This window comes from Podarcis gaigeae (genome assembly GCF_964106915.1).
Source record: "Podarcis gaigeae genome assembly, chromosome: Z".
Classification (NCBI taxonomy): domain Eukaryota; kingdom Metazoa; phylum Chordata; class Lepidosauria; order Squamata; family Lacertidae; genus Podarcis; species Podarcis gaigeae.
In genome coordinates, this window is record NC_139691.1 from 46,817,608 (window position 1) to 46,843,114 (window position 25,507).

Below are 25,507 nucleotides of genomic sequence, written 5' to 3' on the forward strand. Positions count from 1 at the left end.
ATACCCAGCTCCTTCAAGCGCTCCTCATAAGGCTTAGTTTCCAGACTCTTGATCATCTTGGTTGCCCTCCTCTACACTTGTTCCCCACTCCGCCCCCCCACTCTCAGAGATCATCTGAGTACGGTCCTCTGAAAACTATTGACTTCTGTGATTCAGCTTGTGGGTACCAAAAACGGACCTTCTCTTTAGTGCAGAACAGTCAGTGGACTACAACTCCCATAAGCCCCAGCCAATGACAGTAATAATGGGAGCTGTAGTCCATCATCATTTGGACGGCCAAAGCATGGGCAGAATTTGGTCTTCCAAATTTCGCGGTGTCCTGTGTGAGGTCAAAATTCTGCTCAATTCACGATGTCATAGTTGTACCAACCTACATCGCTCCCTAGGCTTGGCACCCAGTGTGGAGGAACTGGTCATGTTACCCTAAATCTGCCTCTGTCAGCAGGTCCCTCACCTGCACTCGAGGGACACTGCATGTTTTGAATACCTAGCTCTGTCAATATTTACAGCCTTCTGGCACAAGACAAAAATATTTTTCTTAAGGGGAAAAAAGGGATTGAATTCCTGTTTCTTGCCACGGTTTTAATCTCCAGCTGCTATTGAAGACTTATTTGGTTTTCTGTTTCTGTGGCTTTGTACTAGTTCTCTGATGAGTTGTTTTAAAATGGATATTTTGTTTGATTCCTGATCCTTATTTGGGCTTTTTCGGGGTTGGGGTGGGGAATTATCTTCTACCTCCGCTGTGAGAAGTTTTATCTGTTTGGCCACTATGAGAAAAGGACGTTGGACTAGATGGGCTCTAGTTGTTGTTCTCTAGTGGCAGGATATAAATCTGGAATGTACATAGCTAAGACAGTAAAAGTATGAGACTCTCAATCTCAGGGTTCGAGCCCCAAGTTGGACAGAAAGATTCCTGCATTGCAGGGGGTTGGACTGGATGACCCCCAGGGTCCTTCCCAACTCTATGATTCTATGTGCCTCGGTTGTCGTTTTGCTGCGGCACCACCATGGCTTGGCTTAGTGTAGCTGCAGATAACATTTTCCAGCTCAAGGGATGCATTTCATCCTGGACAATCTTCCAAGGCCACATGGCTGCGATGGGGCCAGAGGCAAAAGAGAGATTTCACTGAGATTTGACAAAGCAAGTGGGAGGGATGCTCTGTGTGTGAGAACCCCATGGTTCAAAATAATGTTACACACCACCCCAGTCTCCGAGCACTGCAAGATTCTAGGGGTTCCAGGCACTCACAAGGGGTTTGTGATTCCTTTTGGAAATGTGGGACAGCAGAGACTGTGGTGTTTTTATGATAGATGGTTTGTTTACACATATATACTTATATCTTTTGATGGAGGGGCTCACAGCATTAACATCCCCAAAGGGTCTTGCTTCTCCCGTAGCCACAACCTTGGATTCCAGCAGAAATCGAACAGTGCTCTCCGGCCCTCTGCTTACTCCTTTTTCTGCTTCTAGCTCACAGCACAGCAAACTGTCCTCAAACTCAGGGTTTGTCCTTCTCACTATGCAAGAGCTGGAGGAGGGCCCCCACCCATTTTGCATCTGGCACAGAGACACATTTCCTTTGTTCTCTTAGTGGCCTGTCACCCGGGCAATCAGATGGACACTGGAGGCTAGCCTGATTTATGAAACTTTTAACACTTTCTGGATCCACAGATTAGAATTGTCTAACCTGCAGCTTAACACCCCATGCCTTGATTAAATTCTAACACTTGCCAGATCCAGGGATTAAAGGAGTATGGCACCCACAAACTCATAACAATAGATTCTGATGCTGAGTTGTAGCACAAATTATGCCCTTCTTTTGAATCAAGCTACACAGGGTCCAGAATCAAAGGCACCACTTTTCACAGATGTGTTGTTGCAACATTGCAAAGATGTTGTTTCCAGCATCTTGGGAAATGCTAGATTTATGGGTTTATGGGGGGGGGAGCCTCAGGCCCAGGGGCTCCAATGTCTCCTTCTGGGCTCCAGTATCTTTCAATGTCTCCTTCCAGGTCCCTTTAGGGTTCTTCTCAGGTCACGCCCCATTACTGGCCTTGCTATGCACCCTCCTGGAGAGCTCTTGCCTGGCCTGGAACATGTTCTTGAAAACTCTAATGATGCCCCTTGCTTGCATGGGTGGAGGATGGTGAGGGGCATCTGTGAGTGTGTGAACTAGCCTGCTTTGCAAAGGTAAAAAAATTGCATTTGTTGCTCTGTCCACTTTGGCCTTTGGCCCTGACCAGCACTAGCATGCACCCCCAGGAAGTTTGCCCGGAAGGGAATTGGGTTTTTTGGTGTTTTTTAAAAAGGTACCAGCAGGACAGCAGCAGGAGAAAGAGAGAGAGGAAAGAAGGAAGAAAATAATAGAAAAAGAAGTTAGTTGTAGCTACATATGGCAACTCCCACCAAGTGCCATATGTGGGGGAACAGTTAATTCTTCTAACAAGAGGTGGGGATGCGAGAAGTGGAAATGCTGTTTCGCAGCCTAATGTGACTGTCACTGAGGCAGAATTGCTTCTGAATATCCCTTGATTTCTGCGCCACAGCAGGGGCTTGATAGAAAACCAAAGCAGATGCCTGGATTTTATCTAGCCATCAGAAGTGGATGATTTTGACATAATGTGGAATGGTGAAATGTCAATTGTGGCATTCCAGCATCCCCCCCCCCCTCCCAAGGCCCGCTTTGCCCTCCACTGAGTCATGCTGGCAGTCCCTATCAATCAAGCGTAAATGGTTATTATTTATTGGATCTATACCCTTCCATTTACTCGGCAGCAAACAAGGATGCAACTTGAAAACAAAGCAAAAACATGCTGGAACGGTTAAGGCATTCTAAACAAAAGTAATTGCATTTTAAAAAAAACCCTAAAGGAGCTACAGCGGAAAACATTCCTCCATCCCGTGGTCATGGGGTTGCTAGGACCAGCATTCTGCAGCCACCAAACACCTTGGGAAACCCATGATTTGATTTTTTTTTAAGGTAATAATGCTGGAGATAGCCACATCTCACTGATGACCCAGCACCTTGTGGAATGCCAAAGCTTAGCTACGCACTGGCAGACCGGGAAAATAAATCCGACAGGGTTTTGCTGAGAGTCGAAACAGGGAAGGTTGACAAGGAGCAGGCAGGTTGGGAGAAACTGCTTCTGAGCTGCGTTTGGCTGGTGGTGCTGGGTGCTTATAAATAAATCGCCACGCAGAAGGTTTTAACACATCCCTAGAAGAAAAGACAAGCCCACTGGGTGTGGCTTGTTGGGCCAGCCACTGACTGCATACAGACTATACCAACAAATTCTGGGAACTGTAGTTTACCCCTCACAGAGCTACAATTCCCAGCACCTTTAACTATAGTTTCCCAGGATTCTTTCAGGGAGGGGGTTTGCTCTGGGTGTACACAGTTGGTATAGTGTGTACACAGCTGTCTTCTGGTCTTATGAGTGTAAAATGGATGGTGGGAAGCAACCATTGATGCCACTTTTGAGCTCCTAGGCAGGAAAGCGGGATATAAATATAGAGATATATAAATGATGGTGCATGCTCAGATGTACTCTTTTCTTGGCTATCCCTGGCCTTACATGCCTTGGAGAAAGCTAGACCCCCTGGATGTCAGAGAATCCTAACATTTTAGAGTTGGAAAGGACCACAAGGGTCATCAAATCCAACCCCTTTGCAATCCTTTGCCTAGTTTGGGGCTTGAACCCATGTCCATGAGATTAAGAGTCTCATGCTCTTCCAACTGAGCTGGCTCTCTCTCTCTCTCTCTCTCTCTCTCTCTCTCTCTCTCTCTGTGTGTGTGTGTGTGTGTGTGTGTGTGTGTGTGTGTGGCAAGGAAGCACCCTACCGCGTCTTGAAATCCCTGTTTCTTGGGATACCCTTAGTATTCATAATGGACCTGATATGACAGTCTTGGAGCAACCTCTCTCTGGCTGTCCAACTCACAGGGCTTTTGTAAGGGCAACATGTTAGCGTGAAAGCCAGGCATGCCACCATAAGCTCCTGACAGGAAAGGATGACATATGCGGACAGGCACAGAGGCACCGCCCCCCTCCCCCCATCAAACCCTTATTTCCAGCAAGTAAAACTCTGGGCAAAGGGTAGGAAGGACTGCATCTCAGCAGTGGAGCTGCTTTGCGTGCAGAAGCTTCCAGGTCCAATCCCCGCTGGCATCTCCACGCAGCACTGGAAATGAGTCCTTGCCTGACACCCTGGACAGCCGCTGCCATTCAGGGTAGGCAATACTGAGCTACACAGCTGCCCACGTTCCTGGAATCATAGAATTGTAGAGTTGGGAGGGTCCCTTGAAGGTCGTCAACTCCAACCCCCTGCAGTGCAGGAATCTCCACAAAATCATAATAGAACCCATATCCCGGCTCCCCGCAGGGTTCGTCAAGCTCTGACAGACCCTTGTGGAGAAGGAACCATTTGCGTCCTACTACTAACAGCCCAATGTGTGTGTGCGCGCGCGCGCCAGCGCTCTACTGCCTGCAGGAGAGAAGGCACTCTGCGCACGCCCCGACGCTCTTTGCTCCCGCCCCGAGTTTTGAAGCGACGCTGAAGGAGGCGTGAGGAAGGGGGCGGCTGAGTGCGCGCAGGCTTCGGCAGCAGGCAGCTGGCTTTCCCTCTCCTCCTCCTCCTCCCCTCCGCACCTCGGGGACTCCCCGCTCGGCTGGGGGTGGTGCTCCCGAGTCCCGACCCTGCCTGCCTTGCCGCCGCCGCCGCCGTCTGCCACTTCCCCTTCCTTGCGCCGCCCGCCTGCGATCCAGCTCCGGGTCAGAGCGCGGCGCCTCCCCGGCCCTCCGTCTGCTGCACCCAGCGGCGGCGATTGCTGCCAACATGGGACGTTCGCGGAGCAGAGCCTGAACAGCCGGGTGAGTGCTTGGCCTCCCCCTCCTTCTTCTCCAACTTTTCCTCCGATCCCCCCTTCCTCCTAAGCCCCTCCATTCATGGGCTCGGCGTCGCCCCACCGCCGCGTTCGCCTCGCCTTTCCTGCGCCCCCTCTTCTCCATAGCAGGGGCGCCCATACTTTGCGCGCCTCAGCAAGCCCCTTCTGCGCCCCCGCCATCTCCGCTTGCAGATACCCAGATGTCTGCCTGCGCCCTTCAAGTCTCTCATCCACCTTCCCTTTGCTTCTCATCAGCTGGTCTCTTCTGAGATCTGTCCCTCGGTTGGAAGGCTTACTTTCCCCTCTCTGGCCACTGAGCGCTCGGTCTTTTTGGCCGGGAGAGCTTCAGCTCTTTCCTGCCCGGACCTACAGACGAGGGTCAGCTTGTCCCCATGCTTCCCCCTCCAGGCTTCTAACTTCCTGCGCCCTCCTTCCTTCTTCCTCACTAGGGTCTCTTGCCTCGTCTGCTTGCCTTCCCTCCCCGCGTTATTACACCGCTTTCTACCCTGCAGCGGGCAAGAGGACGGGGCACTCCGCACGGGGACTTTACAGAGCAGGAACAGGAGCAGGTCCCTGCCCAGATGAGCTTACAAGGCTAAAATTGGACACACGGGAAACAGCAGTGGAGGCACTGCTAAGCAGGAGCACAGTATGGGGCTAAGTCAATTGCACATGCTTTGGGAGAGTTACAGGCTTGCATGGGACTGCCTTGGTCTCTATCACTTCTTTCTTGCAGTGGGGGATGTGAAAGACCACCAGAGAACCCCACTTTGCCACACCCAAACCAACACCCCCAGTGAAACATCCCCTATCCATTGGATCCACAGATGTCTGCCTTTTCTGTCCATTCTGACATGTGCTGAGTGTTTGCGTTTTCTGTGTCTGACTTCTTATGATCCACACCTCCCAGGTGTATGTGGCTTTTCTGCATGAAACTGCCATAGAGGTGGGGGAAATTTATGGCTCTCCAGATGTTGCTGGACTAAAAACTCTGCAAGAGCAATACTGGGGGGGGGGGCGGGCGCTGACTGACAGCCAGGTCAACCCCTGGACTGATTGTACATAGGAAGGCAGGCGGGGGGGGGGGGTGTACCTGGGGGCCAAATGAGCTTGGTGGCCAATGGCCTGCATTGAAAGGCTGAAAATTCCAGAAACTGAGATAAATGTGTTTCTTCCAAACCAACCTCTGATAGACTCATAATTTGTGTGTGTTTTCTCAAAGAAGATTATACAGTATATGAAAGGCTGTCTGTATTGCACAGCAGCCCATATTTTGGAGTTGGGAACAATTCACTTTCCTGAATTTCCTTTAAAAAAACAAAAACAAAAAAACCCCGAACCCAGCCAAGTTTCTAGCTTTTAGGAATACCTAGAAAATTATATTTTATATACATGTTGCGGGTATGTATGTTAAGTGCAGTGCACACCTAGCCTGGTTGTTTGTTGTTGGCATCTGTCTGTCTCAGGAGACAATGGAGGAGTGCGCCTTTGGGGGCGAGGTCAATCTGTTGGGAGATTGCAGCGCCTGCTGTGATTGTAGAGACCGATACAGGAGAGACATCTTTTGTTGCAGCTGGGGCAGAGGAAGGCATCCAGTTGTGCTGCTGCATAGAAGCAAAATGCTGAAAGGGAGCTTTCAGGAAAGATCTGTGAGCAGAATATTGTACTCCTGCTGGCTCCTGGTGGGTTGTTTCTGAAAAAGAAAATCCACAAGACATGAACAATTATGACACAGTGTCTTTTGTGTGAAGACCTGTACACCAGCCGTAGATAGGTTGAATTCAGTCTTGCTTCTCCATTATTCATGGGCCGCCTGTGAGTATTAAAGCAGGAATGGTTCCTCAGGATCTCTGAACAGTTAAGGCAGAGCTCAATGTTGGTACCAACACCTGACCAATGAGGAATTTGTTAGCAAATGGCAGAAAACCATGGCTAAAAAAGCCACCTCTATTGGTCTGTCACCCCCCCCCCCAACTTTATTACCTTGGTTATGAAGGAGCCCAAAAGACGTAAAGCAAAGATGATGGGATAATGCACACAGTGACTTGTGATCTCGATCACACGCAGTCTGTAGTCCGCTGGCAGTAGGAGTACAATATGGGCATGTCTTTAAGTTAACATCTTACATTAAAAACCTGACAGTACCAAACTATTGAAGGTTTTTCACCAAAGCCAGACTAAATGTCTTTCCTTCTGCAGTGTTGGATGGCAGGTTGAGAGGAGTTCCCTACCAGGAGGTGTGCTCAAGACATGATTCCATAAAACATACTTTGTTGCACTGTGCAAAATATGAGCAAGCCAGGCCTGAACTGATAATACTCTTGCTGGTACCTTTCCTGGGACAATCAGAGGCTCACTATGTCAGGTTCCTATTGGAAGACTGGACAAATGCTAGAACAATAGCTGTGGCAAAGTTTTTATTGGTGGTTGCTTGTTTAACCTGGAGGTAGGCTGTATGAATTGTGTATTGCTTTGTAATGATTTGTTGGGTCTCTGGACCGTAATAAAGATTGTTGTTGTTGTTGCTTTTTTAAAACAAACAAACAAACAAACAAACAAACAGGAATGCAAGAAGAGCCCTCCTGGATCAGACCAAAGGGGGCCACATCTAGGCAGGTGGGAGCTTGGTGGGGTATTTAACATTTGTATGTTTTAAAGTCTGGTTGCAGTTCTTTTTGATTCTACAGTTTTATGTTTTGTAAACCACTTTGAGGGTGTGTGTTTTTTTACACAAGGAAACAGTGTATAAACACTATGAAATGACTGAATGAATGAATAAATAACGCCATTTGCATCTTCTCTGACCATTGGCTAAGCCAGCTGGGGATTATGGGGGTTGTAGTCCAAGAACTCCTTGGGAGTTAAAGAACACTGACCATTATAATGGATAGCCAAAACAGTGCCCTCTAGATATTGTTGGATCCCAGGCCTGATCAGCCCCAAACAACATATCCAATGGTCAGGACACCACTATGTTGACTGACTCTGGTTGGTTTGTTGACTGGCAGCCACCCTTTAGAGTCTCCAACAGAGGGAAGAAGAGGCCAGGGATTGAACCTGGGATCTTCTGCATGCAAGACAGGTGCTCTACTACTGAGCTACAGCCCCTCCTCTAAATAAAGTGTTCATGTCAACACTGTGATGCAGCAGCAAAAAGAGGGCAAATGCTATTCTAGGCTGCATCAACAGAAGTCTAGCGTCCAGATGAAGGGAAATTATAGTACCACTTGGCTATAGTACCACTTCTGCCTTGGTCAGACCACACCTGCAATACTGTGTCCAGTTCTGGGTGCCACAATTTAGGAAGGATGTTAACAAACTGGAAGGTGTGCAGAGGAAGGCAACCAAGATGATAAAGGGTCTGGAAACGAAGGCTGATGAGGAAAGGTTGAAGGAGCTGGGTATGTTTAGTCTGGAGAAGAGGAGACTGAGCAGATATGATAGCCATTTCAAATATCTCAAGGGCTGTCACATGGAAGAGGGAGCATGCTTGTTTTCTCCTGTTCCATAGAGTAGGACCTGAACCAATGGCTTTAAGTTACTAGAAAGGAGATTCTGACTAAACATCAGGAAGAACTTTACGATGGTAAGAGCTGTTCTGCATTGGAACGGTATCCTTCGGGAGGTTGCAGACTCTCCTTCCTTGGGGGTTTTTAAGCAGAGGTTGGATGGCTATCTGTCTTGAATGCTCTTGTTGAGATTTCTGCATTGCAGTGGGGTTGGACTAGTAGATGATTGTTTGGGGTTTCTTCCAACCCTAAGATTCTGTGATTCTATGTGAGCAAACACCTACCTGTTCCTGCTCCACAACTGCTCACATGGATGAAAGCATTTATGTTTGAAAGTTCACACAGAGAGGGAGAGAGAACACACAGGCATTTTTATAGAAGCATAGGGTGTACTTCAACCTAAACATCTCTAAAGGGTCACCTGCAGCTATTATTATTTAAATTAATTTATGTAGTCACTTGGGATGCGGGTGGCGCTGTGGGTTAAACCACAGAGCCTAGGGCTTGCTGATCAGAAGGTCGGCGGTTCAAATCCCCGCGACAGGGTGAGCTCCCGTTGCTCAGTCCCTGCTCCTGCCCACCTAGCAGTTCAAAAGCACGTCAAAGTGCAAGTAGATAAATAGGTACCGCTCCAGTGGGAAGGTAAATGGCATTTCCGTGCGCTGCTCTGGTTCACCAGAAGCGGCTTAGTCATGCTAGCCACATGACCCGGAAGCTGTACGCCGGCTCCCTCGGCCAGTAAAGTGAGATGAGCACCGCAACCTCAGAGTTGGTCACGACTGGACCTAATGGTCAGGGGCCCCTTTACCTTTATGTAGCCACTTATCGGTACATAATCCTTGTGTGACTTACAGCAGAACAATGTTTAGAAGCACAACATGGAGTAGTTCAAAATCATCAATGGACATTGAAAGACAGTGGGGAGGAGGAGCACTTTCTTTATGTAGGACCTTTGTTTAACTTACTGAAATTACCCGAATCTAATGCTCACCTTTTTTGGCCAAATTACATTGTGAAAATTAAGATTCGCATTAGATTTGATGGTACATTAGACTTGAGTAAATACGGTAGGTTCCAGCAGATGCTCTCAGCATCCTTAGAGGGGAGAAACATAGGAATAGCTCATATGGCATGTTGTTGTTGTTTAGTCATTTAGTCATGTCCGGCTCTTCGTGACCCTATGGACCAGAGCACGCCAGGCACTCCTGTCTTCCACTGCCTCCTGCAGTTTGGTCAGACTCATGCTGGTAGCTCCGAGAACACTGTCCAACCAGCTCTGTTATCCCCTTCTCCTTGTGCCCTCCATCTTTCCCAACATCAGGGTCTTTTCCAGGGAGTCTTCTCTTCTCATGAGGTGGCCAAAGTATTGTAGCCTCAGCTTCAGGATCTGTCCTTCCAGTGAGCACTCAGGGCTGATTTCCTTCAGAATGGATAGGATTGATCTTTTTGCAGTCCCTGGGTCTATGGATGAAATGAGGATATCATGCACTTACTGTTGTTTTCCCTTTATATATGATGCCCAGAGAAAAATTCTTCTCTCTTATTTTTTCTTGGTTCTCAAATTGACTCCCACCCCACCCCCTGTCCTGGAAGTGATAGTTGAGCACTTAGGCAACAAATATATGCAAATTACAACACCTGGTAGCCAAATTTGCTCTGGGAGCTAAGAAGCTTTGCTCCAGTTATGTTAATGCATTGAAATTTTAAACTTACAGACTTCAGTTGTGTGATTTTGCCTTGCTTTTGCCCTTTGTCATTCATTGTGAAGGCCTCGGCTATATACAGTCAATTGGCATACCAGAGGCAACTTAAAATAAAATTTAAAAGCCTGGGTGAATGAAAATATGTTTGCCTGTTGTTGCTGAGAGGTATCAGGTGAGGAGGGTGCTGCTACCAAAAAAGTCCCTTTCCTGGGAAAGACTCTCTGTTTGAAATCCTGGCGATCCGCCGTCACTCGGCAACATGGAGCTCAGTGGACCAAGGCAGCTTCCTATAGCCCTAAACAGCTGGAGCAGGCCCCCTGAAGGTGGTCTTTAACATTTTGGGATTCCAGATGTTGGACTACAATTCCCGCCCGTCAGCTTTAACTGTTAGCCATGCTGACTGGCGTTTGTGGGAGATGTAGTTCAGCAAAACCAGGAGGGCTGGGTGATACCCAGCTAACTCATTAACATCCATTGACATCAAGGGATATATACAGTAAACCAAACCCATTGATTTCACGGAGTCTTGACCAACACTGACCATCATCTGACTACAACCATACATAAGAGTATACAGGGGTCTTACAGTCATCTTCAGAAATCTAGCTCTTCGGCTCACTCACTGGGGAGATCAGGGTGGCCAGCTACCAGGCGCAGGGCTTTTTGGGTGGTGGCCCCATCCACATTTCCTGAATTCTCTTCCCATGAAGCTCTGTCCTGCTCTTCCCCCTCCTCCCTCATTTCAAAGGGTGCTGAGACCTTTTCTGTCCCTCAAGCCCTCTTATTAGGAATTTCCACTGCCCTGGCATGTTTGGAGGGTAGAAGGTTTGCTGTTGCACTGTATTTAATGGACACAACTAAGGTCGGGTAACTTCACTGGATCTACTCTGAGTAGTGCTCAATTGAATAAAACCTGTGGTCTTTACTTGGATTTAAAATTGGGTGGGGTTTTTTTGTTTGGCATGAGCTGCTTTTGTGGGATGGTAATAACCGTACAGGCAACAACCTTTTACGTTTGTCCGACATGTGCATGACGATGCGCTTGTGCATCACCACAACCCAGAAGTGACTGGCAGAGCAGGGCAGGGGGCATAGCAGGGTGTAAGGAGCTCATGCATGCTCCACTGACATGCATGGGGCGGGGCTCTGAATGTCCTCCCCACACAAAATGGTCGTTATCTGTAATAAAAATAAACAAAGCCAATTGCACTCTCCCCTCCAAGACTATCCCCATGTAGCTCAGGCCATGAGGAAAGCCATGCATAGGGAGCAAGACACTAGGAGATACGTGGCCCAAAATTCCCTGCAGCTTCATTAACTCCAGATGTTTCAAGGGAGCCAAATTGTGGGTCAAAGGGAGAGGCGCATTGGCGCAAAATTCCCACAACCCAGCACACACTTCAGTATGATTTCATTGCCCACTTTGCAGTCGGCTGTGCAGATAGGCTGAAAATAAACTTGCCCCCTCCCCCCCCCCGATTCAAATTATAGTTTGGAGCCTGAGGGTGCGGTTGGAGAAAGGCTTGCCTGCCTTGTGGTCTAAGCGTGGCCACCAGGGAGAGCCTTCATGAAGCCAAAGCCACAGAGGCAACTGGCAGTTCTCAAGGGGTACAGCTGCAAAATTGCTGCCACGGGGAGCGAGATGTCCCTTCCTCCCTGCCCTGCTCACATCTAGTATTGCACAAACCACTGAGACTTCTGTCATGAGGCAGGATGTGATCACTAACAAAAGAATTTTTTCCCTAAAAAACTAACCTGTTGCTTTTAAAGAATTCGTTGATCGGTAAACTCTGCGTAATTTTTTCATGTAGCTCAAAACAGCCATTCGGAAGGAAGGAGGGAGAGGGAGATGTTTATTTCCTTTAATTATAAATGTTTACAACCTACTTACTTGAGTGGCCACATTATTAAGGGCTAAAGGGCAGTGGCGTAGCGTGGGTTGTCAGCACCCGGGGCAAGGCAAGTAATTTGCACCCCCTAACCCGTGGATGTGCGCCCCCTAACCCTAACCCCCAGATGTTGCGCCCGGTGCAGCCGCCCCCCCTGCACCCCCCACGCTACGCCACTGCTAAAGGGTATGAAATGTATTGTGGGATTGACCACGGTGGAAAAAAGAACTATCTGGGACGCAAGCAAGGCGGTGATGAGGGGGTTTTTGATACAACAGAATGCTGTAAAGAAAAGGACACAAAATGAGAGGAAAGACAAGATATTGGAGAAAATTAAAGAATTGGAGAAGAAGTTAAGATCAAATCCGAAGTCAAAGCCAACTCTGAGAGATATCAAGCTTCATCAAGCACAATATTCTAAATTGATAAACCAGGAAATAGAGTGGAAGATTAAACTAATGAAACAAAAAACTTTTGAATCGGCAAATAAATGCCGATAAACTGCTAGCTTGGCAGTTGAAGATGCCGATAAACTGCTAGCTTGGCAGTTGAAGAGGAGACAAAAACTAAATACAGTTACAAATTTAGAAATTGAAGGAAGAAATATTCAGAACCCTGTGGAGATCAGAAAGTGCTTCCAGAGATATTTCAAAAGATTATATACTCAAGGGCCGCAAGACGAGGTTGAGATTAAACAATTTTTGGAAAAAAATGGACTAACAAAATTGTCACAAGAAAATAGATCAATCCTGAATTGCAAAATAACACGACAAGAGATTGAACAAGCCATTCAGAACATGCAACTGGGCAAATCTCCAGGGCCAGATGGGCTGACCTCCAAGTATTACAAGACTTTAAAAGACTATTTGATACAACCACTGATGGAGGTCAGCAATGAAATTATGGAGGGGAAGAGGGCGCCGGAATCGTGGAAGGAAGCTTTCATCACATTGATACCAAAATTGGAAGCTGAAAAAACACAACTTAAGAACTATCGTCCCATCTCCCTTTTAAATGTGGATTACAAAATATTTGCAGACGTTTTGGCAAGTAGACTTAAAAAAGTATTAAATGAAGTAATTCATAAAGACCAGGCAGGCTTTCTCCCAGGTAGACACCTGTTTGCTAACACAAGGAACATCATTGACATTTTGGAACTTTTGCAAACAGACATAAACACAAAAGCAGTGTTAATTTTTATAGATGCGGAGAAGGCCTTCGACAATATCTCTTGGAAATTTATGTAGGGGAATTTAAAAGAAATGGGAGTGGGACGGGGTTTTGAAAATGGGATTGATGCAATATATTCAGAACAAAAGGCTAAATTGATAGTTAACAATGTGGTTACAGAAGAGTTTAAAATTGAAAAAGGAACACGACAAGGCTGCCCTATTTCCCCTCTGTTATTTATTTCGGTTCTGGAGGTGCTCTTGAATATGATCAGAGGGGACCGGTTGGTGGAAGGAATCCAGGTCGGAGCGAAACAATACAAACTTAAAGCTTTTGCAGATGACCTAGTTTTGACCCTGCAGGAGCCAGAATCTAGTACGAAAAGAGTATTACAACTGATTCAGGACTTTGGTCGGGTGGCGGGATTTAAATTAAACAAACAGAAAACTAAGGTGTTGGGAAAAAATTTGACAGATTCAGAGTCAGAACGGTTTCAGAGAGAGACAGAACTAACTGTGGTTAAAAAAGTAAAGTACCTAGGGGTAAACATAACAGCAAAAAATCTGAGTCTTTTTAAGGATAACTATGAAAAATGCTGGTCCGAAATTAAGAGAGACTTAGACAGTTGGACAAAATTGAAACTTTCTTTGTTAGGCCGAATTGCTGCTATTAAGATGAATGTACTGCCAAAAATGTTGTTTTTGTTTCAAACACTACAGATTGTGGACAAGACGGAGTGCTTCCGGAAGTGGCAGAGAGACATCTCTAAGTTTGTCTGGCAGGGCAAAAAGCCCAGAATTAAGTATAAGATATTAACTGATGCGAAAGAAAGAGGGGGCTTTGCCCTGCCAGACCTAAAGCTGTACTATGAGGCCGCAGCTTTCTGCTGGCTAAAAGACTGGCTACTTCTCGAGGACACTGACGTTCTGGATCTGGAAGGTTTTAACAATGCTTTTGGTTGGCATGCATACTTATGGTATGACAAGGTTAAGATCAATAAGGCCTTTAAGAACCATATTGTCAGAAAAGCAGTGTTTAATGTCTGGACAAAATATAAAGACTTATTGGAAAATAAAACTCCAAGGTGGCTTTCACCGCTGGAAGCTAAGGCCCGAAAAAGACCCAATATGGAGGCCAAATGGCCAAAATATTGGGAAATATTAGAAAAAGATGGAGACAATTGGAAATTGCAGAGTTTGGAGAAAATGAAGGATAAAGTGCGAGACTGGTTACACTATGCTCAGATTAATGAAGTTTTTAAAAATGACAAAAAGTTAGGGTTCCAGGTGGAGAAATCGAAATTGGAAACAGAACTGTTAGAACCTAAGACTAAGGTACTTTCAAGAATGTATAACTTGCTGTTAAAATGGAATACACGAGATGAAATGGTTAAATCGGCTATGATAAAGTGGGCACAGGACATTGGGCATAATATCATGATTGGGGACTGGGAAAGGTTGTGGACCAACGGACTGAACTTCACTGCATGTAATGCTTTGAAGGAAAATGTAATGAAAATGATATATAGATGGTTAAACTTGCCAAAATATACCATTTGTCTGATAACAAATGTTGGAAATGTAAAGAAAATGATGGAACATTCTTTCACCTCTGGTGGACCTGCCCTAGAGTGAAGGCCTTCTGGGAAATGATATATAATGAGCTGAAAAAGGTATTTAAGTATACCTTTACTAAGAAACCAGAGGCCTTCCTTTTGGGTATTGTCGGCCAGAAGGTGTTAAAAAAGGACCGAACATTTTTTATGTATGCAACAACGGCAGCAAGGATACTCATCGCCAAGCACTGGAAAACTCAAGATCTACCCACACTGGAAGAGTGGCAGATGCAACTGATAGACTATATGGAACTAGCCGAGATGACCGGCAGAATCCGAGACCTGGGAGAAGAGAAGGTTGAAGAAGATTGGAAGAAATTTAAGATTTATTTAATAAAGCACTGTAATTTGGTTGAATGTTAAGATGGAGGCTAGATCATAAATAATTGAGCACCACTAAATTAGATGGAATTAGGATGATAAGTGAGATTGAGGAAAAATCATAAACCTTTGGGAGAATTATTAGATTATATTCTAAATGAATGGGACACAAGAATGTAAACAAGATGATAAATTGCGGGCAAGAATTGACAACGATGCAAGTGGGAGCGGGAGACGTGAGGGAGTCCAAAGAAGTTAAGAAATTATGTTATGATATATGTTACATTGTTCATTATTTTTGCATTTATGTTTAAAAATCTTAATAAATATATATTTTTTAAAAAAATATGAAACGTATTGTGGGATTGATTTGAGGGGGGGCTAGGGGTATGTTATAAGGCACTAAATCAGTTTCTAACACGATTTTAAGCTTGAAATACACTATGGGTTCTGACCTACTCTAAGTAGACCCTTTGAAATTAATGGACCTAAGTAAGTCGCAATCATTCGTTCCAATGGGTTTACTCTGAATAGGACTAGCATTGGATACAACTCATTTTTGTTTTATTTAAAAAAGACACATAATGGCATTTAGAATGTTTGCCCTCACAGCACCCCTGCAGTGTAGGCCAGTGTTCAGACCATGTGTCTTTATTTGCTTAAAATGAAAGATCAGCATGAAACAGCCAAATGACCTGCGCAAAACATCATCAACAACAAAAGGTATCTGGTACTGTTGTACGGATGGGAAGCTGAGGCTGAAGGCAAATGCTTGCCCACCATGGACTCTGAGCTCAGGGCAGAATGGTGGGTAGCTGAAGCTAGAGAAAGACCAGGGTCACATTAGCAAGTATTCTCCTAAGGGCATACTACAGTGAGGCCGTTACCCCCTGGCATCTCTGCACAGAAACCCTGGGAACTGGAGTGAAAGCCCAGTTCTCTTTTAGACCAGCAATGTGATGCTTATGATTCCAGTCTTTTTCGGAAGGCAGGAAGCAGTAATGCAGTTAAGCATTTTCAAACTCTGGACTTAATGGTCTTATGGAACACGCCCACCTGTAGGTGACATCTCCCCTCTTTGCTTTAATTAAAATGTGCTATGCCAGCCCCAGCTGCCCCAGGCTCATTGTCCTGAGTACGGTCCTGGCAGCACCAAGGGAGAACCTAGGAGCTGCATTTTACCAGGGCAGGCAATATGCCCATCTACTATGTATTTCCTGCACTGACTGGCAGCTGCTGCCAAGGGTCAAGCAGAGGCATAATATATTCTGCTTCCATTTTCTTTTTAAACTGGAGATGCCAGGGATTGAACCTCAGATCTTCTGAGTGCAAAGCAGTGGGTCAAATAATTCTAGCCTCCTTTTTCTATATATTTTTAAAGCTTTTCTACCCCACTTGCCTGCTGAGGTGTTCTGGAGAACTTGAAAGCTTGGCACATTTTTATGAGTTTTAAAATGTATTTTTTGATTATGTCTTGATAGCTTTGTCTCATTCATTTAATATGGCTGCAAAGTGGGAGCTTGGATGACTGACCTGATGTCCCCCCCCCCCCTTTCTCTTTCTTTCTTTCTGGCCACAGTTGTTTGATGCACACGATCTATACACAGGAGACAATTTCCCCCAGGTGCTGAATACCCTTGCAGCTATAAACAAGGCTACAGAAGGTAAGAAGAAGAGGGGGAATAGTTGAATTGAATGAAATGTTCGCTGTGGCGATGGAATGATAAAATTAAATACACTATTGAAGTCGTACAACTGGTTAAAAAAAAAACTGAGAATCCAACAAAATATTTCTCCTAACCTGCACTGAAGTCAGATAATTTTTAATTTTTTTTGCAACCTCCTATGTAATATGGGAAGAAACATTCCTGAAGTAAAACAATTCCAAATCTGCAGAAGATCTTCCTAGCAGGGTTCTTCATAGGGGGAGAATCAGTCCCTCTCTGTGCTCTCATGATACAAGTTACAAAGCAAAAGAACCTGATTAACAGACTCTGTTGCTGCAGCTACGCACAGAAAATGACATTCGTTGACCAGGATATTATTAAATCATCTGTTTATCAATGCAGAGAGTAGCACATGAATGCTCTCCTTGATTTGGAGACAGTCAGTATGCATGTATGAAGCGCTAACAATTCCGTACTTTAGGATATTATTAAGGAGTAATGGAGAACAAAATCCATCAGCTGCAGTTCTCAGATACTGTATATCTAAGTATATCTATCTCTGTGATAATAAGAGAATTAGGCCTTCTTTCAACTGTCAGTTGTCCACACACCCAAAAGAGTTTTCTCCATATGCCTTTTCGGCTGAATGTCTCTACCAGAAGCAACTCCCAGCCCCCATCATTGCAGCGTTTGCACTTCCCTATTGGTAGTTTCAGTGCGAGATCCAATTTCGGTTCATCAGGTGCAAAGCAGGCAATGTCCCTTGTGCCTTTAAAGAGGTGTGGCCAGTTTGCTGAAGCAGCCTGTCAGTGCAGAAGTGAGAAAGCGCAGCATCTTTTTCCTCTACAGCGCAACTGCTTCATGTACAACTGAGTTCTTTCTTTTGTTGTGAAGAAGCAGGAGCAATCAGAACACGCACACACAAACATCCTCCTGCAATAGTACAGTCTTGGAGAAGCTGCACCACCTAATTGTTGAGCATATAAATTGGCTTTTGCACCAATCCAACGAGGAGAATATATTCCTTTTATTATTGTACCCCTATATTAAATTTTATAGTCCTATTCTTTTTTCCCCTTTAACCAAACTCTCATGACCTGGACTGTTAAGCAGGGCAAATCCCATATCTAAATGCTAGGAAACAAACCTTACACTTAAACAGCTCAGGACCACAATACTCAAGGACCGCCTCTCCCCATATGAACTGACCTGCACCCAGTGATCATCACCTGAGGCCCTTCTTCACGTGCCTCTTCCATGAGAGGTCTGTAGGGTGGCAACATGAGAATGGGCCTTCTCTGCAATGGCTCCCCATTTGAGGAATCCTCTCCCCAGGGATGTTCGCCGGGTGCCTTCATTATAGATATTTAGGCACTAGGTGAAAATGTTCCTTTTCAACGAGGTCTTTAACTGATTATTGTTCTATGGCCTTTTACATGCACATGGGGGGGGGGGAGTTGTTTTGTTTTTGTTTTAACTATTTATCTTTGTGCTTTTATCCTGTATTTTTATCCATACTTTTGCTTGATCTGTATTCTGATTGTATTGTGTACTGATTGGGGGTTGGACTAAGTGACCCTTGGGGTCCCTTCCAACACTACCATTTTATGGTTTTCTGGGCCCAATACCTTTTCTCATTATTACATGGCTGTGCTTTGCAAAAATCGTAACTTACCTGCTGAATTGTGGAAAATCCAGAGAGAGGTTTTGCTTAACCAAGCTTCAGTTCAGCAGGTAAGATTGGGTTTTTGCAAAGTTCAACCATGGAACAAGAAAAGCGCTCAGACCAGGGGGAATTAATAGGTGTGCAGTATGATCAGCTTCTCATGGCCGAACCCTGAATAAGTAAAACTAACAAAATAAACCCCACGTGTGAATGCAACCCTGTTGTTACTGGAGAAGGCAGCAAATCCAGAGCTCTTATTATTGCCAGATACGGTATTTGGCAAGCAGTGCCCTTCCTGCCGAGTTGTCTGGCTGGCAAAGCGCAATGGAACCCAATGTTTAAAGTCTAAATCCTTACAAAATGCAAACAGTGAATTGTCAATGTATGTTGCCGAACAGACGCTTCAACTAAATTCTAACCAGATTCTAATAATAGACTTTGGCTCCAGTGTCTCAGCATGCATCATTTTGCTTGCAGAGTTCTGTCTAGAATAAATCAATGGACTGTTTGGGAGAAAGCATGGCAGGGTAGTGCTTTGTTACGGCTGTGAGTTCTGTATTTGTGGTTGGTATTTAGATACTGGTGGTTGCTGATCTTTTGTTTTCTGCCGGAAGGAACTGGGAAACAGGCAATGAAACCACAGACTCTTGCAGTTCAGTACAGCTTATCAAGAAATGGTGAAGAGATATCTTTTGGACAGAGAGGGGCATTGTTAGATGCTTATAATACCTGAGGCATAGGCCCTCAACACAAAACCTGCATAGAATTTGCATGTGCTAACATAGATATATAAGAGGTTATATGCATTGTTACTCATACACATAGGAGATCCATTGAAATTAATGGACACTATTAACTTAGGTCCATTAATTTTAATTATTTTTACTCTGAGTAGCAAAAAGAAGGTCCCCAAATATGAATACCAAAAGACCAAAAGCAAAAGAAAGGATATAATGGAATCATAGAATTGTGGAGTTGGAAGTGACTATAATGGTCACCTAGTTCAACCCGCTAAATAATAAATAATGATTATTTAAACATGCACTTGGAGTATATGCATATTCAAATAGTCATTATTTTTGAAATCTTTTCATTGTATCTTGAATTCCTGTGACCTTGTATTTTTGTTCTCTGCTCTGAGTAAAACATAGTGGCATACAGCCATGTATATGTGTGTAATTATATTACTAGCAAAAAGTGCCTAGCATTGCTCAGGTATGATAAGAAAAAAATCAAAACAGTGCAATTTTGAATGGGTCATCTTGATACCAGATGGTGCCTTATGATATCCAAATATATTCCCACTCCTCCATTTCAGGAACCATCACAACAAATGGGGTGACTGCATCTTCAGAGGTGTCCAAACCAGTGAAGCTTGAAATGGTTTGGTCCACCATCTTGATTCAAAATGGTGTCTAGTGGTATTCAAATGTAGACAGAAACCTGCTCCCCCCATGTTGGGCAACATTATCAAAATGCATATGCTGAACTTTACAAGAAGATAATGTCTATCTCAGCAGTAAGAGCTAGCAACTTATGAGGAAGCCATGCATAGGCAATGTTAGGTGCTGCCCGTCCCCAGTTATAGATGTGTGCAGGAGAGGATTAGGTATCCTGCCCTGGGCAGAGGTCACACAGAGAACTGGGAAAGCAAAGTGAGAGTTCAAGCAAGGAACTAGACCCATGGAGACCTCTGGCTGGATCTGTATGACCAAGAGTAGTAGACCAGCAAAATGCTAGAGCCAACTGAAGGAGGCTGGAAGGAAGGTCAAGGTGGAGTTTCTGATGCCTGGGGATATCAGTGGCCGTTGGATGAGCTACTGGGGGCCCCCTTACACTGAGGGTTCCAACAGGGTGGTGCCTTCTGGAGGTGATTCCTGCCCTCGGGACTTCCTTGTCTCCTCCTCTTCATCACAGAGGGTCTGTCTTCTGGGGTGTGACACCTTGCTGGTAAGAAATAATAAAAAGGGGAAGAAATAATAATTAGGCCCCCTAATAATTAGGGTTGGTGACAGAGCATCTGCTTTGCCTGCAGAAGTTCCCAGGTTCAATCCAGGGCATCTCCATAGACCTGGGCATATCCCTGCCTCAGATGCTCCAGAGCTTCTGCCAACTGGTGCAGATGCTACTGAGCCAAATGGGACAATGGTCCAATTTGGAATAAGGCAGCTTCGTTTCTGGTACTAAGGCTCAATGTTAGAACACTTGCATTGCATTCAGAAAGGCCCAGGTTCAATCCCCTGGGGCACCTCCAGGTCGGGCTGGGAATGCCCCCTGTCTCAAATGCTTGAGAGCAGCTGCCAGCCAGAGTAGTCAATACAGAGCTAGACGGACCATGGTCTGTAAGGCAGCTTCCTGTGTTCCTGTGAAACAACACGCTGGCAGCCCTTGGGCAGCAGGAACCGTGCAAGGTTGGATCATCTTTTGCCCTCCAACAGCAAGCCATCCTTGGCAGCGTGCCACCCTGGAGGGAAAATAACGTGGGCTGTGAACGTGATGCATCTTCAGCAAGCAGCTTCCTTGGAGCGCACGATGTAAGCTCGGTATTTTGATCTTTCAGGATTCGCCTTTGAATCCGAGGGAGGAAATGAAACTCCAGAGTGTTGCATTGCATCGAATGTGATTGCAAGATTCGGGGGGGGGGGGCAGTATATAGCACTGATGTGTTGTGGGGAGGGTTGCCTTCCACAGTCAGTGGAAGGAAGGCGGCAGTGCAAGGGCGGTGGGTTGGAAACAGAACCCCTCCATCTGCGATCCCTCCCACTTCTCCGCAAACAGCTGTGGTGACTTGCATCAAATGTCAGCATGTTTTTCAGTCGTGTGCAGAGTGTGGGTTTTGCGTACAGTCCGTTGTTCTGCCAAAATCCAGGGTCCTGTTTGGCAAGCAAATCATGCAGATCAGTGAGCAATTCGACCCGCTCTCTGCGGAAGAAACCCTCCCCTCCCCATCCCTGATCTTGGAAATGGCTTGCAACAGAATTGCTCTCCATAGGAGAGGCCCCTGGGAGGCTTGGTATAGTTGCAGCAAGGGCAAGAGCAGGGAGGTACAGATCAGGGTTTTCTCCTTCCACCCCCAGCCCACCTAGCCAAGGAATCTGCCGCTTTGGTGTGCGAGCACATGCCCCGTCTTATGTGGAAACAAGTCTGCACTTTGCTATAGGTCAGAGGGAGAGTGTATGATTTGAACGCCAAAGGTCCATCTCCAGGAAGGGCTGCATATGTCTCCATCTGAAATCCTGGAAGGTGTTGCAAGCCACTTGTAGTGTTTCTCAAGCTTGAGTTGCACTACGCCTCCCATCATCCCTAGCTAGCAGGACCAGTGGTTGGAGATGATGGGAGATGTAGTCCAACAACAGCTGGAGACCCAAGTTTGAGAAACACTCCCACAGTGTAGACACTACTGAGCTAGATGGACCCAGGTCTGATTCAGGATAGGGCAGTTTCCGATGTTCCCATGCCATGCTGTAGAGGAAGAGCTGTGGCTCAGTGGTAGAGCATCTGTCTTGCATGCAGAAGGAGGAGTGGGAGACACTTCCTGCCTGAAACTCTGGAGAGTTGCCGTCAGTCCATGTGAAACGTTACTGAGATAGGTGAACCAAAAGTTCCATGACCCTACAAACCTTTTGTTAAGAGATTTCCGATCAGTGCAAGGAGAATTTAAGCTGTCAGACTTACTGGGCTTTAAAAGAAAACCAAACAATAGCCATAGGGTTTGTATCCAGTGCTAGTCCTACTCAGAGGAGACCCGTTGAAGTTAATGGACACAAGTAACTTGGGTTCATTCATCTCAGTGGATCAGCTGCATGCAACCCTAAATGGAGTAGGAATAGAAATTGAAACGTAACTTCTGCTAAAGCAGTGCTAAAGAGACAATTGTGCAGACTTTAATATCACAGTAGCTAAAATATATTTAAATGACACAATAAAATAATGAATACAAATAGTTAAAATGCAATAATATGTCCAAATGAATTCTTTGATCCTCAAATGAGTGTGAGAAACAGTAATACCAAATATGTTTCAACCTAGGGGTGTCTTCTTCAGTGGTCCACAATTCCTGCTTCCCTACAATTTATCACAGAAAGGCTAAAAGAGTATTAGGCAGATTCATGACACTGTGCATGTTAACCAAGATGGCTAAATTTATTTTAATTCATAAAATGCATATATATACTCCTTGATTGTTAAAAAAAAAGTCAAAGAGGATTATGTAAAAAATAAAACAATAAAACTATCAGTAAAAATGATTTAAAACATTCATAAATCATTAATGATAAGCTAAAAACCAGATTAAAACATACCTCAACATTTTGCATGTCTGGATAGACTTTTCTAAGCAAGTAATGTTTTTAACAGGTGGTGCCTGCCTATATCAATAGGCAGGGAGTTCCAAAGAATGAGTGCAATCACACTAAAATAACAACTTCTTATAAATGCAGAATGAGTATTATGTTGCACCTGTAACAGTGCAGGTAGCACAGATTGAAGCCGTTGAGTAAAGCAATCTTGCAGGTGAGTTGTTAAGAGCCTTATACAAGTGTTTCTCAAAGGTGTGATGTGCCACACTGGTGTGGCAGGAGAGGATGGCAAGCGTGGCAGGACAACCAACATCATATTTTGGGAATGATTCATGTTCTTGCGTAGCTCAGCTGCATTGTTCTTTTACTTCCTAGATGTCCCATGATTATAAAGTAAAAAAGGGTAAAGGGACCCCTGACCATTAGGTCCAGTCATGACTGACTCTGGGGTTGCGGCGCTCATCTCGCTTTACTGGCCAAGGGAGCTTCCGGGTCCTGTGGGTACTCAGATATATTTTTCTTAATACACATCCTGTTTTCCTGTTTTCACCAGCTATAAGGTTACAGTGTATCACTGAGTAGAATCTCTGCGCTCTTTTGCAAAGCACCTGGCTTTGCAGCTTATCTCCTTCTGCATCCCAGGGCAACTGCGTAGGATGAATAACGTGAATGAAAAGATGAGCTGTTGCTGGCTGGTAGGTAGGCGCTGGGTGGTATCAGACCTCCAAGTGTCTCCATTTTCCAGGGAGACTCCCAGATTTACAGAAGCTGTCTTGGTTTCTGATTTGATCCCGGAATGTCCTGCTTTTCCTTAGGAAGTCCCTATTTGCATCAGATAAATATACTGGAGGGTATGGTAAAGGTAAAGGGACCCCTGACCATTAGGTCCAGTCGTGAACGACTCTGGGGTTGTGACGCTCATCTCACTTTATTGGCTGAGGGAGCCGGCATACAGCTTCCGGGTCATATGGCCAGCATGACTAAGCCACTTCTGGTGAACCAGAGCAGCGCACGGAAACGCCGTTTACCTTCCCGCCAGAGCAGTACCTATTTATCTACTTGCACTTTGACGTGCTTTCTAACTGCTAGGTTGGCAGGAGCAGGGACCGAGCAACGGGAGCTCAACCCGTCGTGGGGATTCGAACTGCTGACCTTCTGATTGGCAAGTCCTAGGCTCTGTGGTTTAACCCACAGCGTTGTGTTCTATTATACAGTAAATCAAGCACTGCTGGGAGTTGTTTCATTTTCCAATGTACTTCTTATCAATTAAAAAGTCATTATGGCATGAACAAATTTTCAATCTGAAAGTGTGGCGCAGAGGAAAAAAGTTTGAGAACCACTGCTTTGTTGTCTACCACCTCCTTCTGGTACACAGGCTGAAACCCTCACTGCCCGCGGACTGTCTCGCCAGAGTGGTGCATACTCTAGTTATCTCTCGCTTGGACTACTGCAATGCGCTCTACGTGGGGCTACCTTTGAAGGTGACCCGGAAACTGCAATTAATCCAGAATGTGGCAGCTAGACTGGTGACTGGGAGTAGCCACTGGGACCAGATAACACTGGTCCTGAGAGATCTGCATTGGCTCCCAGTACATTTCCAAGCACAATTCAAAGTGTTGGTGCTGACCTTTAAAGCCCTAAATGGCCTTGGTCCACTATACCTGAAGGAGCGTCTCCACCCCCATTGTTCAGCCCGGACACTGAGATCCAGCTTTGAGGACCTTCTGGCATTTCCCTCCCTGCAAAAAGTGTGCTAACAGGAAACCAGGCAGAGGGCCTTCTCGGTAGTGGCACCTGCCCTGTGGAATGGCCTCCCAGCAGATGTCAAGGAAATAAACTGACTTTTATAAGACATCTGAAGGCAGCCCTGTGTAGGGAAGTTTTTAATGTTTGATCTTTTATTGTGTTTTTAATATTCTGTTGGGAGCTGCCCAGAGTGACTGGGGAAACCCAGCCAGATGGGTGGGGTATAAATAAAATTATTATTTTTATTATTATTACACCATGAACTTGGCCAAGTAGCACATTGGCAAGCATTGCAGATCCCTGAACACAGGCATTATATGCTGACAAGGCCTCATTCCTGTCAACAATTGCAGTGCAGCATTCTGCACTAACTGCAGCTTCCAGATCAAGCGCAAGGGAAGTCCCACATGGAGCACTGCAGTACTCCAGCCTTGAAGTAACCAGTGCACGAGGCAGGATACCTCTGGATACTGGCCACTGTGAAGCAACAGCCAGGGTGGGCTCTTGCCTTCAAGCCCCAGTTATGGGCTTCCCATAACAGGCATTGATTCGATGGGCTGCTGGCCTGACCAGCAGAGTGGGCTCTTCTTACATTCCCAGTGCTGACTTTTACAGTATTAATTTTGTTTTCTTTGTCTTTAAACAGATCGGAGTGCCACCAGGCCATGCTTCAATCTGTTGCCGCCTAGTTCCGCTGTGGGTGACGGCCATCTCTCGATGCAAACAACATCTCCTAAGTCGCCGAAAGCACTGCACGGGCAGTCAAAAGTAGTGGTAGGTTTTGTTCAAAATCTACCCCAGGATCCTGGGGAGACAGAGAAAGTGAAGAAGAAGCAACGAGTCTAAGGTTTCAGCCTATGCAAGTTCTGTGGCTTGGGGCGGGGCAGGAAGGCCTAAGGGGCAGAGAAATTTCCCAGCTTCAAGCCCACTTTCCCCAAGAATAAGCTGCTGCCTCCTCCCCACCCCACCAGAAAACCTCCCCCACAAATCTGCAGCATGGGAATGCTAACATGGGTCTACCCTACAGGGTTGTTGCAAGG

At 45.6% G+C, this 25,507-nt stretch overlaps 1 protein-coding gene across 2 annotated transcripts in view; it reads left to right on the forward strand.

The window, feature by feature from the left end:
* ARHGEF6 (Rac/Cdc42 guanine nucleotide exchange factor 6) overlaps window positions 1–25,507 on the forward strand; it is a 78,136-nt gene that overhangs the window by 12,745 nt on the left and 39,884 nt on the right. Inside the window, exons 1-3 of one of the 2 annotated variants that reach the window (XM_083722863.1) lie at window positions 4,466–4,869; window positions 16,670–16,754; window positions 25,114–25,241. In XM_083722863.1, the coding sequence (XP_083578989.1) occupies window positions 25,185–25,241 (57 nt within the window). In that variant the 5' untranslated portion in view covers window positions 4,466–4,869; window positions 16,670–16,754; window positions 25,114–25,184. Of the gene's footprint in view, window positions 1–4,465; window positions 4,870–16,669; window positions 16,755–25,113; window positions 25,242–25,507 lie in introns of those variants that run through there. The other variant, XM_083722862.1, reaches the window with a different exon arrangement.